We start from the raw sequence: 15,048 nt of genomic DNA, 5'->3' as shown, positions 1-15,048 counted from the left end.
CTTCTATAATTTTATTTCAGTATATAAGTAAGGAATAAGCCTGGAAAAAATTAATTCTAAATATTTATAATTTTCAAACATGGTAGTTAAGCTCAATTATTATTGAAATTATTTAAATCATTACTAGAATACAGGATTTTCCAATTTTTAACCTCAAACCTAACAGATTTATTTTATTTTATAAAAAAAAAAAAATACTTTACATATCAAATCAAACGATGATAATAAAAAATCAACTTATTAATTTAAAACGTCATTTAAAATATATCCATATTGAAATAAGAAATTAGTTAAATAAATTTTCAGCGTAATATTTTTAAATGGTCAGTTACATCGAACGTCACTTAAATTATAATAATCCTGACTCTAAACACTTGACACATGATATATATTTTAATCTTAAAAAAACTTCGACTTTTACAAAAAATATCTAACAATTGTAAAATCAAACTGTGTAGTAACAAGAATTTCGGCTGTCATTTATTATTGAAGTAATTTTCACTACTCTAGTAACTGACAATTGAGGTCACTATTGTCTTCTTCTGAATGTCAGGTCATTCCGTTCTCCCGCCAATTTACCATGAATAATTCAATATATTTTCTATAAATAACACAGTTAAACTTGAGTAATTAAATCCTTCAATAACAATCTGTTTAGATTGAAGATCAATAGTTTCAAACAATCAAATAGCATCAAATACTGAAATTAAAATGTGCTAATTCTCAACAACAGACAAACACAAACTAACCTTTGTGACTTTGAGTGTCATACCTCGGGATTGTGAGTTCTAGTACAGATTGATACACAATAAATACAATATAGCATAAAAGGGATAATAAATGTTTCGATGAAAAAAGATGTCAGAGACAGTGATAGTGATATTGAAAAAAGATAGCAAATAAAATAATTGTCTACTAAAATGAACACAAAAAAAAAAAATACAAAAATACAAGTGGAAAACAAATTTTGTAATTGGAAACAAATTACACGAATCATTTGATTACACTCAGTAGAGGAAGGCCATCAGAATAGTATCGTTAAGTGCTTAAGTAAAAAATCAAAAACTAAATTACCCTCTTTTTTTATCAAAGTTTCATTTCTCGGTACTGATAATTTATCCATTGCTTCTTTGGTATCTTGTAAGAAACCCCCATCCCCAAGTTTGCTCAGGTACATCTACGGATAAAAAAGGTTCGTTAATTATGATCATAAAAAGAAATATAAGAGGATAAAAAATAACAATTATTGATTTTGTCTTTGAATAGAAAAAAAATGATAACAAACTTGAAGTTCAGACTCTCTTTCCAAGAGTTGCTTGCGGAATTTTTGATTAGCGGTTGTAACATCCTTCAAACGTTCCTCCAGCTCACTGACCGTCGAGTCTCGCCGCGTTTTTGAGGAGGGACGTAGAGTTGCTCGAATTCTTTTATCGATTGCTCCTTGTGGGTTTCTTCTTAATTCAATGAGCTGGAAAATATTTTTCTTCTTATATTCTAATTCATAATAAGTAAGTAGTGAGCATTCTTGAAAGGAAAGAGTTGTTGAAGAGGATTATTTAACTTTCAAGCATGAAAGTTGGATTATTGAAAATATGACGTAAGATGATTTCAGATTTTGGAAGTATTTGTTTGAAATCAATAAGCCGAGAGCCATAGAATTTATTTGTTTTAAAGCTCGTAACTCAGCGATCGTAAAAATTTTGTAACATGACTAGGATAGATCGGATACTAGATATTAAGATTGATCGGAAAAATTTTTCTATAGTATGATGGTTTTTTACGGTAGAAATATTCGATCGATCAATTAGACTTTTGATCAGTTGTTCGCAGGGAATTTTTTTTTAAAGAATTTTTTTTTTTTATATATGAGGATAGATGGAAAATCATATTGTTGCTACTTAATTTATTTGCAAATTAATTACATTAATAGAGAAATTTATTAATTTAATTATTTAGAAATAGCTTATTTATTGATTAAATCTAAATTATTATTTTTATTCTTTAATAAAAATTTTTTTAGATAAGAAGTACATTTATTAACAGTTAATAAATATTTATTAAAATTAACAATCCATAATCAGAAAAAAAAATACTTCTATTAAAAGTTTCCGTTAATGTATTTTTTTTTTTTTAAGAATTCTATCTTGTCTGAAGAATTCGTCGAATTGATTCAGGTAATTCAGGTCAGAGAAGCTATTTGTTTATCTACTTATTACAATAAGATAATATATTAATATTTTTTATCGGAAAACTAATATATTTTACTGTTTATTTTATCAAATTTGTGAGTCTAGAAATCATTGTCGGGACATAATTTTCATTTATTTTGGAGAGCAATATCCCTTTGTTTTGTGTAATTTGTTTCTATACAGTAACATTCACACTAAAATTATACCTCTAGGTAGCCATATGTAATTTTCTTATGTATACATTCTTGTAACGAGTCATTGAAGGCAGTAGTATGTATTGATGAAGAATTCCGAGAAATGGTGGCACTACCATGTGATGTCACTAAAACGAAGTGGGTTTTTTTGGAATGAAATATTTGAATGAATTTATTGAACCGAAATAAAAAACTTATACAAATTATTACTTTATCACAAAGAATTGGATGTATACTTGGGGCAGCACTTTACAGTGAAATTATTATTCGTTTTATATGATAATTCAACTGAAACATTTCATTTTTTTTTTTTTTTTTTTTTTTTTTTCAAGTAATATATTGAAATATTGAAATTTCTCGTAAAGGGCATAGCCGGTTAAATATGGGAAATCTGCCCCCATGGCTTTTTTGACCCACACTTAGGGGATCGATTTGGCATCAAATAAAAATAATTCACACCAATTTTTAGCCCGTTAACTCAAACGACGTTCGAGATTTTCAAAAAAACCTGTTTTTTTTATTTTAATTTTATTTTTATACTGAAATTCGGAGTTAATCGATGGTGATTTTTTTTCTTATTCTTAGGATCCTTAAACATAAAAATATCGTATGATCATCGTTTTTCCCAATAACACTGTCCGAATTACTTTTTCAGTTACCGAAAATTCCTACTGAGTAAAGGTCCTCCCCTTCCTCCTTTATCCTTTATTTCCCCCAGTTCCCAAAAATTTGTCTTTAATGACAAATTTAGCTATTATATATGGCTAAACGAAAAGTCGATTTTTAATGAAGAAAAGAAAATTCAAATCTTGTTTTTTTTTAGGGTTTTTGAAATATATCAATCACCAAAATTTGTCAGAACATGTATTTTACGCCCCTCGACACTCAGGAATTTTTTCAGATTTTTTGAAGTGGTGGAACAATGTCAAAAAAATTAAAAAGTCATTTTTTTCCTGAAATTCAGCGTTTTAACGCACTTTTATTTTTTTTTTTGCTTGAAAAAGTACGTAGAAAATTTTTCTTTGCTCTAAAACGACTATGTATTTCAAAATTAGCGCCAACTCGGTGCTTTGAAAAGTCATCTACCGGGATTTCCGGAATCTATCGATCATATCTATTAAGGTTTTGTTTGTTCAGGTAATTTCAAAATAAAGTAATCTTTATGATTAATTCATTGTATATATTGAATAACAGTTGTTAATTAATTCATGGCTTTTATATTGAAACTATATTTAAGTTTTACGATCGAACAATATTGAAGTATCATTGTTGATGTTAATGCATCTCTTTTCATTTTACAAGATATATGTTTTTATTATTACATAGCGTATCAGTTGTTTACATTTATTCAAGTGAGTAAAGCTTTATATTTTATTTGTTTATATATTTTCGAATTTGTAACCTACAATTTAAACTTGATTTCAGAATGGATTTTGGGAAAAAATGTGTTAATTGTAATGTATATTTACGTAAAATATCTGGCTTTAACAAATTATTGCGACAGTTGATGAGGCTAATAATGCGACAGAAAAAATTGGAAAGCGTGTCTTTATAAATGATACCTTTTGTAATAAGTGTCGAGTTATTTTAACAATACCACCTACGCCAAAAAAGACTCAAGATTTATCTGCAGATCGAGTGAATGTCGAAAGTCAGCCTATTTTTTCTCAATCATCATTCACAACCGTTTCGTCTGTATCATCATCTGAAGATCTTTCATATGTTATTTAAGAAAAAATGGAGGAAGAGTTAGAATTTATAGAGTTGGGTTTTTCCCGAATCGTATCGACACACAAATACTGTTGCCTTTGTGGATCATCAACAAATATCATGATAGTTCCGTTTGAAGCACGTAAGCAAGTCTTTTCCAAAAGACGACTCTTTATTCCCCAAGGAAATCGGTGTTGTAAAGATCATATCATTAAAAAACGGTTCTATAATGAAGATATCAACACTTTCCGAATCCATTCTAATACCAGTGTATTTGAAGTAAATGATTTGGAAAAATTACTTGGGCAGTTAGCTATTGGTACTGATTCATCCATAATTGATAAAATTGGAGATCACTCGTTTTCAGAAAAACAGTTAGAGGTATTTACGGGTCTAAGCTGGGATGAATTGATAAAACTTAGTGAAATGTTAACGTCAATGAGAAAATCAGTCAATCGTAATGTCTTTCAAGTTCTTGCTGTTTTTTTATTCAAATTACGTACTGGAAATTCAAACGCAGTGATATCCGAGTGTCTCGCACGAGAGATTCCCACCCACATATATTAATAAAAATTTACCCACCCCTTTTTCAGGTAAAATAAAAAATGAATTAGCTTTTTACGAATGAGTAAACAATTATAAGAAAGTGCCATGGTAATCAAGAGGCGATTGTGTTTTATTTTTTAGCTCTGAACTTGTGGTTATTGACATAAAAGTAGTGATACTACCTTCGTAATCTTTCGTGCGAGACACTCGGATAATTTAGATCAAACTTCGCCGGCCTTCGGCCGGCTCGTAAGATCTTCCAATTTAGTGCAAGCTCAAAAATTAATGAAAAAAAAAAAAAAAAAATTTGGACATACTTTTGTGCGTGGTTATAGAATATTCTGGTTTTTATGTGATTTTTATCATTTTTCCATGTATAAATTTTTGCTATCAGAAAGAATTTTTATTTTTATTTCATGTTTTTTTTTTTTTTTTTTTTTTGTAAAAATGAATTTTTTCTTAGTAATCTTACGAATGTCGACGGCTTGATTTTTTTTTACAGTAAAACTATTTTTATTCAGATAGAAGAATTCACTAGCTGTTAATAAATTTATCTATTACGAAAAAAATTATTTATTTTTTAATAATGTTTTTCGTGGTATTGCTCTAATAATTCTTAGATCAAGAAATATTTTCATTGAAACTTAAAATAATTACAAAAATTAGTTTGATTTCAACAAATTTCATAATTAAAATGATTATACGGTCACATTTACTGATTGTAAATTTTTAAAAGAAAAAAAGGTTGCTTACTTTTGGTACGAAAACAAGGCAGATTGTAGCGGTGCTGCAAAATATAATGAATATCGACAGCATTATAAACATAGTATCCTGTTTATCAGCGAGGACAAAACTGATAGCCGCACCGGTGACGCACATTATTACAACATTATAAACACTCATTCCAACGTACTTGCTGTCATTTAACGCTGGTATGCTTACGTGCCGAGTTTCCCATGCGAGAAAAGCACCGAATATCTGGAATTAAATTAAATGCATGTTAATGATTGCATTAAATACCGGTTATGCACATTGCTGCACAAGCATTAAAAATATTTCCTAAAATTTCAATTTGACCGAAGTATTATTACTAAACAGTTTTTTGAAAAAAGCCTTCGAAACATTAAAGAAAATTTGTTCATCTACGGGTGAGCATATTAAAAAATTCATGAAACTCAGCTTTGCCTCGGCCAACAATTACACGTGATTTGAGGCTTTTCTTATTTTCCTTCCCGAGGGGTGTAATATACTATTTGATCTCCATACCTCTACGTAGATCAATGTAGATAACAAAATGGCGAACTATATGAACGTAGATGTACGGAGATGTAAGATCACAGTTGTAATGTCCGTTTATCTACTTAGGTGAATGTAGATTCCCAAAAATTTCCAGGCTATATGGATTATGATATGCCCTCACAGCCAGCGCTTTCTCAATAAGTGTTGACTTCCAGCAGTTACGGTTAATTTATACATCAAGTTGGCGGTAATTCTTCTCTCAACAACAGTTGTAAGCAAATTGACGGAAATCTACGGCCGCAACTTGAATACAAGTTAACAATCAAACTTGTAGTTAAATTTCCTTTCAACTTTACTAAAATTTGAAGGAAATACTTGTACAGCAAGTTTTGACGTCTATTTGCAGAGTAAGTTATAGGTAACTAATAGGTAATCGCTCGCTTTGCCAACTTTTTCCGTCAAGTTTGCTTCAAATTGCGGACGTAGATTGACATTAAGTTATAGGTAAGGTGGCTATCAGGGTGCATGTGAATCAACATAGATCTAAGTAGATAAACGAACGTTACAACTGTGATCTTCTTTAACTTTGAAAAGAAATCAATTTTTCAACTCGATTTATTTTTTCAAACTCCTCAACTGCCTTATGGGTAATTTTAGAATGAAAATTGCAGCTTAATATTGTTTTGTTTAATTATAAATAATTTCTATAGATCAGCAGTTGGAGAAATTTTCTGTCCTTTGAGCAGCTATATAAAAAAATATATTTCTAAATACAGCTTGAAGACAGTCGATACTATATAGTCAATTATTTTGTTGGCTGATCGCCGATCATACGATCATACGATCTTTAATTACTTCTTTTATTATGATTCACGCATTAGAACAAAAGAGGAGGTGCAATATGGATGAAAACAATACTATCTGCGAAAAAATTTTAATGTGCTTTAAAAGGCATTGTAAATATAATTAATATCTCGTCATCCATTTGTAATTAACTTGTTATCAAAACTTTTTTTTTTATTTATTCTTGTGATGTACAGTAGATAATTATATTTTTTTCTATCGAAGTTTGATTAAGGCATGCACATTTGAATTTACCAATTTGTTTGTATTTTGTTTCGTGGTAATAAAATATTTTTAATAATAATTTTACCATTAATAGGCCTTTGTAGGCGTAAATACAGCCGAGATAAATAGTCATCCTATTACTCTGGCAATACTCATTCTCTGGAATCATAATAATGTCGTCGCTCGATGGGTGAGGCTATAAATAAATAAACCGATATTAATATCATAAACTAAACTAATTATAAAATAATAAAGAGTAACATTAGCTTACATAAGGCTCCATTTGTTTAGTTTCTCGATAAAATGGATCAGCAACTTGCCAGGTTGTCATTATTGCTAGATCAATGACTAGAAGTACGCCAACAACCATGAAAAGCTGATAATCCTTGATGACCTTTAGATTAATTGTTAAATTTATAAACACATTCAACAGATTAACTTCAAAATTCCAGCGTCGCTTCGCTGGTTTCTTTATTTACGTTAAAATGGATGGAAACCAAAGGATTTTTATAGTAAAGTTCATGGAATATTTAAATAAAATGAAAATGTTAGTGGAACAAAGGGACAGGCACAGGAAAAAGTAAAGGTCGTGTAATTATATTATATAAGAGATAAATTGATTAAGAATGAGTGATAAAGAAAAAATAATAAAAGAAGAAATGAGAAATTAACCCTTTGAATAGGCACTTACTTTCTTATTCAGCTTGACATCTGTGAATATAGAATGAACACGCCATGTTTTAGAAAACATTGCACCGAATGCAAGCGAAAACCCGGCCATCAATAGCCAGGCTCGGGCTGTACATATGTAGGGGAAGGCTTGAACACTTGATAATGTTGAATCAAGACCAAGGAAAATCACGCTGCTGTAAGTCAGCATGCATCCCACAATAATGAGGTTGTTCAGATGTGGCGATGACATCTTTATGTACCTGAAAGGCATTTTTATTTTAAATATTAAAATTTTAAAATACTCATTAGAGACTTTTACTTTTTTTTACTTTATATTGGCCATTGTGTATTTTTTTATTATAGTTTTTTTGGCAAGCACATCATCGTTTATTTTCCGGCTCACCGGGCATCAACGGCCATTATGGTTTAATTAAAGAGAAAGTAATATCGCATATATTGCCTCACAATATGGAGAAATAATGAGCATTTTGAAGTTAATGAATTTTAAATGATGCTTCTGGTTTTTTTATTTGTTTTTTTTTTTATTCAATTTATTATTTTAATCATTTCTATCACAATTATACTGCACTTAAGGAGTGGTAAAAGGGGAATACCAAGAAAACACCAAGTAAAAACGTGTCTGATGCTTGAACAATAAAAAATTAGGAAAACGGTTAACCCTGAAGGCCATCCCTGCAACTTCCCGCTACTTTCGTAATTAAGCGCTCAAAATTGCGCATATTAAGTTTTTGAACTGGAAGAGCTCGAAAATATAATTTTAATGTAGTTTTGAGCTCTCCAAGCTCAAGAAAGAAGTTTAATAAAACACTATTTTTTTAATTTTCAAACCGCAATAACTTTTGAATGAATGAACCGATTTTCACGCGGTTGGAGGCATTTGACGCAGTTTTTCAAATTTTATAATACATTTTTAAACACAAATTGATAAGACCGGAAGTTTCGGTGTAAGTCGAAAAAAACGCTCAGGAACGAATCAACCGATTTTAATCAGCTTAGTGGCGATCGATGTGGTTTTTTGATGTTAAGAGCTGATTAGTTTTTGGAATTGATCGATCGAGCCGTTTAAAAATTATTCAAAAATAACTTGATTTGAAAAAATTTTTTTCGTAGTTTTTTTTAAGATTTATCAAAATATACCGGTCGGAATCGGTCCAAATTGTATTCAAAATCTAAGTTTGGTCAAGCCCTTTTAAATTACACCAACCGCAATCGAATCGCCCAAGCCGTTCAAAAGTCATGAGAGTTTTACACACACACACACACACACACACACACACACACACACACACACACACACACACACACACACACACACACACACACACACACACCATTGCGGAAATAGTCAGGGAAGCTTCCTAGGATCTCAAAACGTCAAGATCTGATAAAAACCCGATTTTCGGAAAACGGGGTGAAAACAATATCTTCCCGATTTTTGAAAATTTTTAATTTTTTTAGTGGAAAGTTGAAACAAGTAATTCCAGAGTAAAATACTAAGGATTTTAACATTTTTTTTCTCATGCGGCCCGTTCTGCCCCCCCCCCTCCTCTCCTACAATTTGACACCTACCATTTCAATAATTAATAGCTCTATGAATTAATGAATATACTATTAATATACTATCCAATAGTATTAATTTAGTGAATAAAAATATTCACAAAGTAAAATATCTTCAAACTCGAAAAATATTTTAACACCAGAAAATTTTTAAGACCGCTTTAACACCGGAAAAAAATATTTACACCTGCAGCGGTGTTATCTTAACGCCGCTTTCGGTGTTGGAATTTAACACCGTAAATTTTAACACCTACACCGCTTGAACTTACTCCGGTTTTTTTTTGCAGTGTACAATATCTAGAACAAAAAGTGTTTTTTAAAGTATGTACTGCCATAAAAAATTGTATTCTTGATATTTGTCGACTTATTTAATACCCAAAGTGCAAAAAAGTTCGGATAAGAGTAATTCAAGCCGAGATAATTGCTTGACCTTGAGAAAGTGAGAGTAAAGCACTCATGATTTGCGTAGAGACGTGCAATAATATACACCATTCGGTCAGAAAGTGTGAGAGCCCTGAACTGCGTGCAATGATGCCCTTGGCTTCGCCTCAGTACAGGAATCTCAAACTTTCTGCCCATGTAGTGTAATATGCTATACCTGATAATTATGATTTGATATGAGTATTTTAGAAATTCAATGAGTAATAACTAAACATTGTATAGATAAATATATTTAGAATCGATATATTTCAGAACCAAATAAAATAATAACCTGGTTCAAAAAATGTCGTATTCTTAAAAGGAGTTGGCATTAGCTTGAATCAATTTTGTTGCCTTTATACAAAGAGAATAAAATACTTCGGTCAAACATATATGTACCTCGATTGTAAACAATAAAATACTCGATCGAAGAATAAAACTCTTCAATAAAAGTTTTTTCGATCTCTATTCAAGAGTTATAATTCATTCAGTCAAGGGCAAAGTTTCTTTTAATTGAGAAATGTATAAATACTTTAAAACAAAATTCAAATTTTGAAGAAAAACATTTACTCGAACCAAGTTATTTTTTTTTTGTGTATCAGTTTTCGAAAGTAATTTTTTTTTTTTGCTTCACTCTATAAGTCAGTAATACAAGTTAGCTTAATAACCTTGAGCTTTCGTTGGACGCAATGGAAATGATTAATTAAATAATACTGTGCAGAACAAGATGTAATCAATAACAATATAGAGTACGTTTATGTCTATGCTTATTATTACGGAGATAAGAGTATCTAAAGCGCGAATCACGTAACAGAGCATTTGTCAACAGTGTTACGTGTTGAGTACACTTGTAACATTAGATATATGAGCAGATTAACACATAAAATATAATATATCTGTTATTTAGATGCATCGGTTGCTTATAATTCTAAATTTAGATTGTAGATACATCGTGTGGAGAATCAGACATGAGCTTATTTTACTAAAAAATTCTATTCCATTTTTGAATAATCGACTCAATTATTAATATTTCTATTTCATCTGACTTCAGCGTAATTAATGCTGCGATGAAAAATTGATGGGTATTTGTTACTCTGTTAATTAAAATTTTCTATCATGAAATAGTTATTTTATATTTATATGTATCAAATTAATCGGGTTGGTTGATTATTTGGAAAAATTAAATGCAATGAAAGCAAAAACATACATTTAATGATTGAGAAGAATATTCCGGTATTAAATTACTGATTTAATTAAAGTTGTAATTGATAACTGTCGATTGATATTTATTTTTTATTAAGACCACATATCTGAGAATCACGATAAATTTCTTGTATTATTTTTTAAAACCACGTCATAGAATTACCGCCGTTAGTTATCAGGTATTTGCTTATTCATATATGAAACTTCATTGATTGATCAGATATAATAAAGATGGTAGTTGATAATTTCTAATAGAATATATTAAGAAAATTAAGCAAACTATTACAACTATAAGCTATATTCAGATACTACAGGACGACATTTTCTCATAAATTTAAGTATCGTTCTGTAGCGGGTGGTAACACTGCACTGCAGTCGTTGCAAGTTCATATACTTTAGGATTTCAATAGTCAGAGCTAGTTGAGATCTCGTGAAGTGAACCACGTGTGTAAAACTAAATCTTTGTTGTTCTGTAACCTATAATTTTTGCAAGCATAGAAAAATTCAACGTCAAAGCATACAACGACAAGATTATGGAGTCAATTATCCGGATATACGGTGAAATTGATATTACCAGGAGAGACTTCAACAAGCCCCTTCGTCGAGGATTTTTCGAAGAAAAAAGAAAGAGAAGTCAAAAGTGAGGATCACAGAGAAGAGGAAAAAAATTCAACGAGAATTCGAGGAAGAAAATAAGAAGCCTGAAGACGAAGTAAAAAAGCAGGAGACTATGGACGAACTGAAGAAGATAGATCAAAAGTCGCAAAAGTATAACTTCAGTGAATTTCCACGTGATACTCGCCCTATTACCATGGCGAAATTTCGAGATGTCAATAGGGGAAAGTTTTTGGAGACGCATAAAATTGATAAAACCCGAGCTAACTATCAAGGGACGAAGAAGCATGAAAAAACTATTCCCAATTTAGACCTAACAACAGAAAAATTAAAGGATGTTCTCCAAAAAATGAAGACTTGCCCGGAGAAGAAAATCCAGGAGAAGAGAAAAATAAAGTTGATAGGTGCGGTTCATCCAGCTCCCAAAAGAAAGAGATGCGGTAAATAAAATAACTCAAATTTTTTCATTTTTAGGTTATTTTTAAGATTAAGCTTTATTTTGATTTATTTAATTTCAGGTTTTAATTATTTTTTTTAGGTTAATTTATTGCATGTTAGTTTAAGGTCGTAAATATCGTCATTAATTATTACAGTTGAGAGTAGTATAAGTTTTTTCAGGTTTACTATAAGGATCATTATGCCATTGGGGTTGGCCTTTAGGGATATTTTTTTTTTTGTGATATTGCTCTGATACTATCCAATAAAGAAATATTCCTATTGGACATCGGAATCGAGGCATTTTTTAAATCTGTGTGATTATCATTTTTTCAAATAAACCTTATGAAATAAATTTTAAGTCAAAAATATTTAAAAAATTTGATCAATAATAAACATTTATAAATAAATTTTAAATATGCAATTTTTGAACATATTTTTCATGATGAAATCTTTATTTTGATATTTTGTTTATATTTACGTATAATTTAAATAACATTTTGAAACTATTATATCGTATGAAAATTAAGATTCATACATTTTCATATTATACTTATATTATTTGTTCAATATATTATCATCGTTATATTTGCATAAGGCTTATAATATATATGTTCTATATTTTTATAGACGTGAATTATAAATTTTTTTAAGCTGTATTTTTTATGTATTTAATTTATAGTTAAAATTTATAAAATGTATACAGAAACTAAACAAAAGCTAGCTATTGAGAACATATATTTTTATATTAATATTTTATATAGATTTGAATTCTATTTGTTTAATTTTAAATATTTTTGAAATTTATTTATGATCTAAATCATTTCTCAAGAAAGAAAATTACATTCGTAATTAGAATGTAACGAAAAATCCTAATTAAAGCGTCAAACTTAAGCTTCAAGAACGAGATAGTTATTAGTTACAAATCCTCAGAAACGTTCTTATACTATTAGTATCAAAAGTCGATACGACCTTCTCCAGAATAAATACCGTATAATTAATGAAATTTATTGCTATAACCAAACAGCATACAGCCTGCATAAACCTCGGTATTAAAGCAAACAAGTAAAGATCAATAAATATAATGTGTGCATATATGAATGGTCTGATTGAATGTGTACTTCAAGGACCGAGGGTAAAGTAAGTGGCATAACATGGACAAATACACACACTGCTATCAATCACCACTATCACCATTTTCACTCCCACCAGTTTCACTACCAATAGCAATGCCAGCGCTGCCAACAGAATCCTTATCAAGTTATCATCAACTATCACCTATCAACAGATCTAGCTCACCCCCATTCACAACAACATTCCTCCATCCACAGCAAGCCCTCATCCATGCACTGCGCAAAGCAGTAAACAGGAATGTATCCCAAGTACCTTTGATTCCTATATCTGATGTTGATGGCGAGAAACACCACAGCCAGCAAAATACCTACACTAGCTACGGAAGCGATCGTCACGTAAATAGTGATGTTGACAGTGGAGTGCTCGATGACGTGAACGGTTCGGTCCTTTGGGGGCGATCGACCACGCCAGACCATCGGCTGACCTCGGTGTAGGTCCAGGGTATCAGTGACACCATCGTACTCGCCTACTTTAACCTCGCTGCCACCTGAAATTGACGTGTTCCCTCTTGAGAATCTTTTCATCTCAATTGATTACATCTTTTTTGTTTTCAGACAAAATTTTATCACTGCCAGACTTGGATACTTTTTATTGGATCATACGTTTTTATGTTACTATTTATGTGGACTCTGCTGCTTATATTTACTTTATTTAGGGGATGCTTACTCTGAAATTGCTTCAACAGGATGTAGGCCTTCCTCTCGTTGTCGTAAAACCGAACGGGACCCTGGAATTATTTTAAATAAAGTAAATAAAGTTTCTATTTTTTGTTGATTGTATTGGGATTTTATAAAGTAGGTGCTGCGATAATAAAAAAGTGAAACTTTTTTGAAAAATTGAGTGATTGAAATAAAATATGTCACGTGTTTAGAGTCAAGATTTTTCTTATTTGAGTGACGTTCAAAGTATCTGACAAATTGAAAATATTATGCACAAAAAATTTATTAATCTAACTTTTTATTCCCATACATATTTATTTTTAATACCGCTTTAAACTGATTAGTGCATTTTTCATTATGTTCGTTTGATTTAATGTAAAGTATTTTTTTTTATAGAAGACATTCGTAAAAAAAGTTTAGGTTGGCGCTAATGCTCTTGACTTCACTGAATTTACTATAAGGTTGAGTCAATTGTACAAATAATTTAATATCAAAAATAGTAACGAATAACATTTAAAAAATTGTGTAGTAACAAGTGTAGTAATAAAATATTTTTTTTTCTTCAAGTTTATAAAATTTAGAACAATTTTAAAGAAAAAATTCTAAACATTATTCGTAAGCACAAAAATAATAACAAATATCATATGAAAAATATCGTGTAATATCACATGAAAAAAGAAGTTTTACTTCAACTACAATAGAATCATGCACCATAATTTATTGTCTGGTATTTCAAACCGAAATTTTTTGTAAATTTTCCGCTACATTTTTCTCTCAGTATATATTTCGTATTGATCGAGAATTTTATTATGCAGCTAGTATCGATTTGTCTGTAAGTGACAGATTGACCATCGAGTAAATTTTTTTTGAATATTTATAAAGGCAATAATAGACGTACTTGAGATTTATTTATGGGGAGGTATCATTTATTTATACAAAAAACATGCATATACACATTACACATATGTGTGTGTTTTGATAAATAATAGCTTTAAAGTGTTTTTATTTAAAAAGCCCCCGGTGTACTCACAATAGAATAAATAGTATACCTGCTGGCCAGTAACAATGCGAGAAAAATCAATTGTGGCTTTTTAAGATCTTGAGTTGTGAGTTACATTGTGCTTTTTATACTCCAGACTCGAGACTTATATTTATAAATATAAAAGTAAAATTGTCTTTTTATGGGCATTATCCTGGTGGTACTTTGATATATGAATGAGGATTGTGTTGTAAATATTTTTTTTTTCACAATTATAACCTCTCATGTAAACACTCTACATAAAACTACATTATCAATATTGTATAGTACAAAAATTTCGATCAATTGACTTAAGGACGTTCCGAGAAAAAATCATTTTGTTTTAATTTTTTTCAAAATTTTGAGTA

The 15,048-nt window shown here is 30.1% G+C and overlaps 1 protein-coding gene across 1 annotated transcript in view; it reads right to left on the bottom strand.

Moving 5' to 3' along the window:
- Gaba-b-r2 (gamma-aminobutyric acid type B receptor subunit 2) overlaps window positions 1–15,048 on the bottom strand; it is a 265,450-nt gene that overhangs the window by 15,702 nt on the left and 234,700 nt on the right. The window contains exons 9-16 of the mRNA XM_074244232.1: window positions 13,670–13,730; window positions 13,256–13,490; window positions 7,638–7,878; window positions 7,218–7,340; window positions 7,032–7,142; window positions 5,393–5,617; window positions 1,286–1,468; window positions 1,075–1,177 (exon numbers count right to left, since the gene is read on the bottom strand). Coding sequence (XP_074100333.1) covers window positions 1,075–1,177; window positions 1,286–1,468; window positions 5,393–5,617; window positions 7,032–7,142; window positions 7,218–7,340; window positions 7,638–7,878; window positions 13,256–13,490; window positions 13,670–13,730 — 1,282 coding nt within the window. The remainder of the gene's footprint in view (window positions 1–1,074; window positions 1,178–1,285; window positions 1,469–5,392; window positions 5,618–7,031; window positions 7,143–7,217; window positions 7,341–7,637; window positions 7,879–13,255; window positions 13,491–13,669; window positions 13,731–15,048) is intronic.

The sequence above is a fragment of the Cotesia typhae genome, unplaced genomic scaffold (assembly GCF_013202065.1).
Source record: "Cotesia typhae breed Kobodo isofemale line unplaced genomic scaffold, CoteBio_Ctyphae contig_43, whole genome shotgun sequence".
In the NCBI taxonomy this organism is placed as follows: Eukaryota; Metazoa; Arthropoda; class Insecta; order Hymenoptera; family Braconidae; genus Cotesia; species Cotesia typhae.
This window is presented reverse-complemented; position numbering and strand designations above follow the sequence as displayed.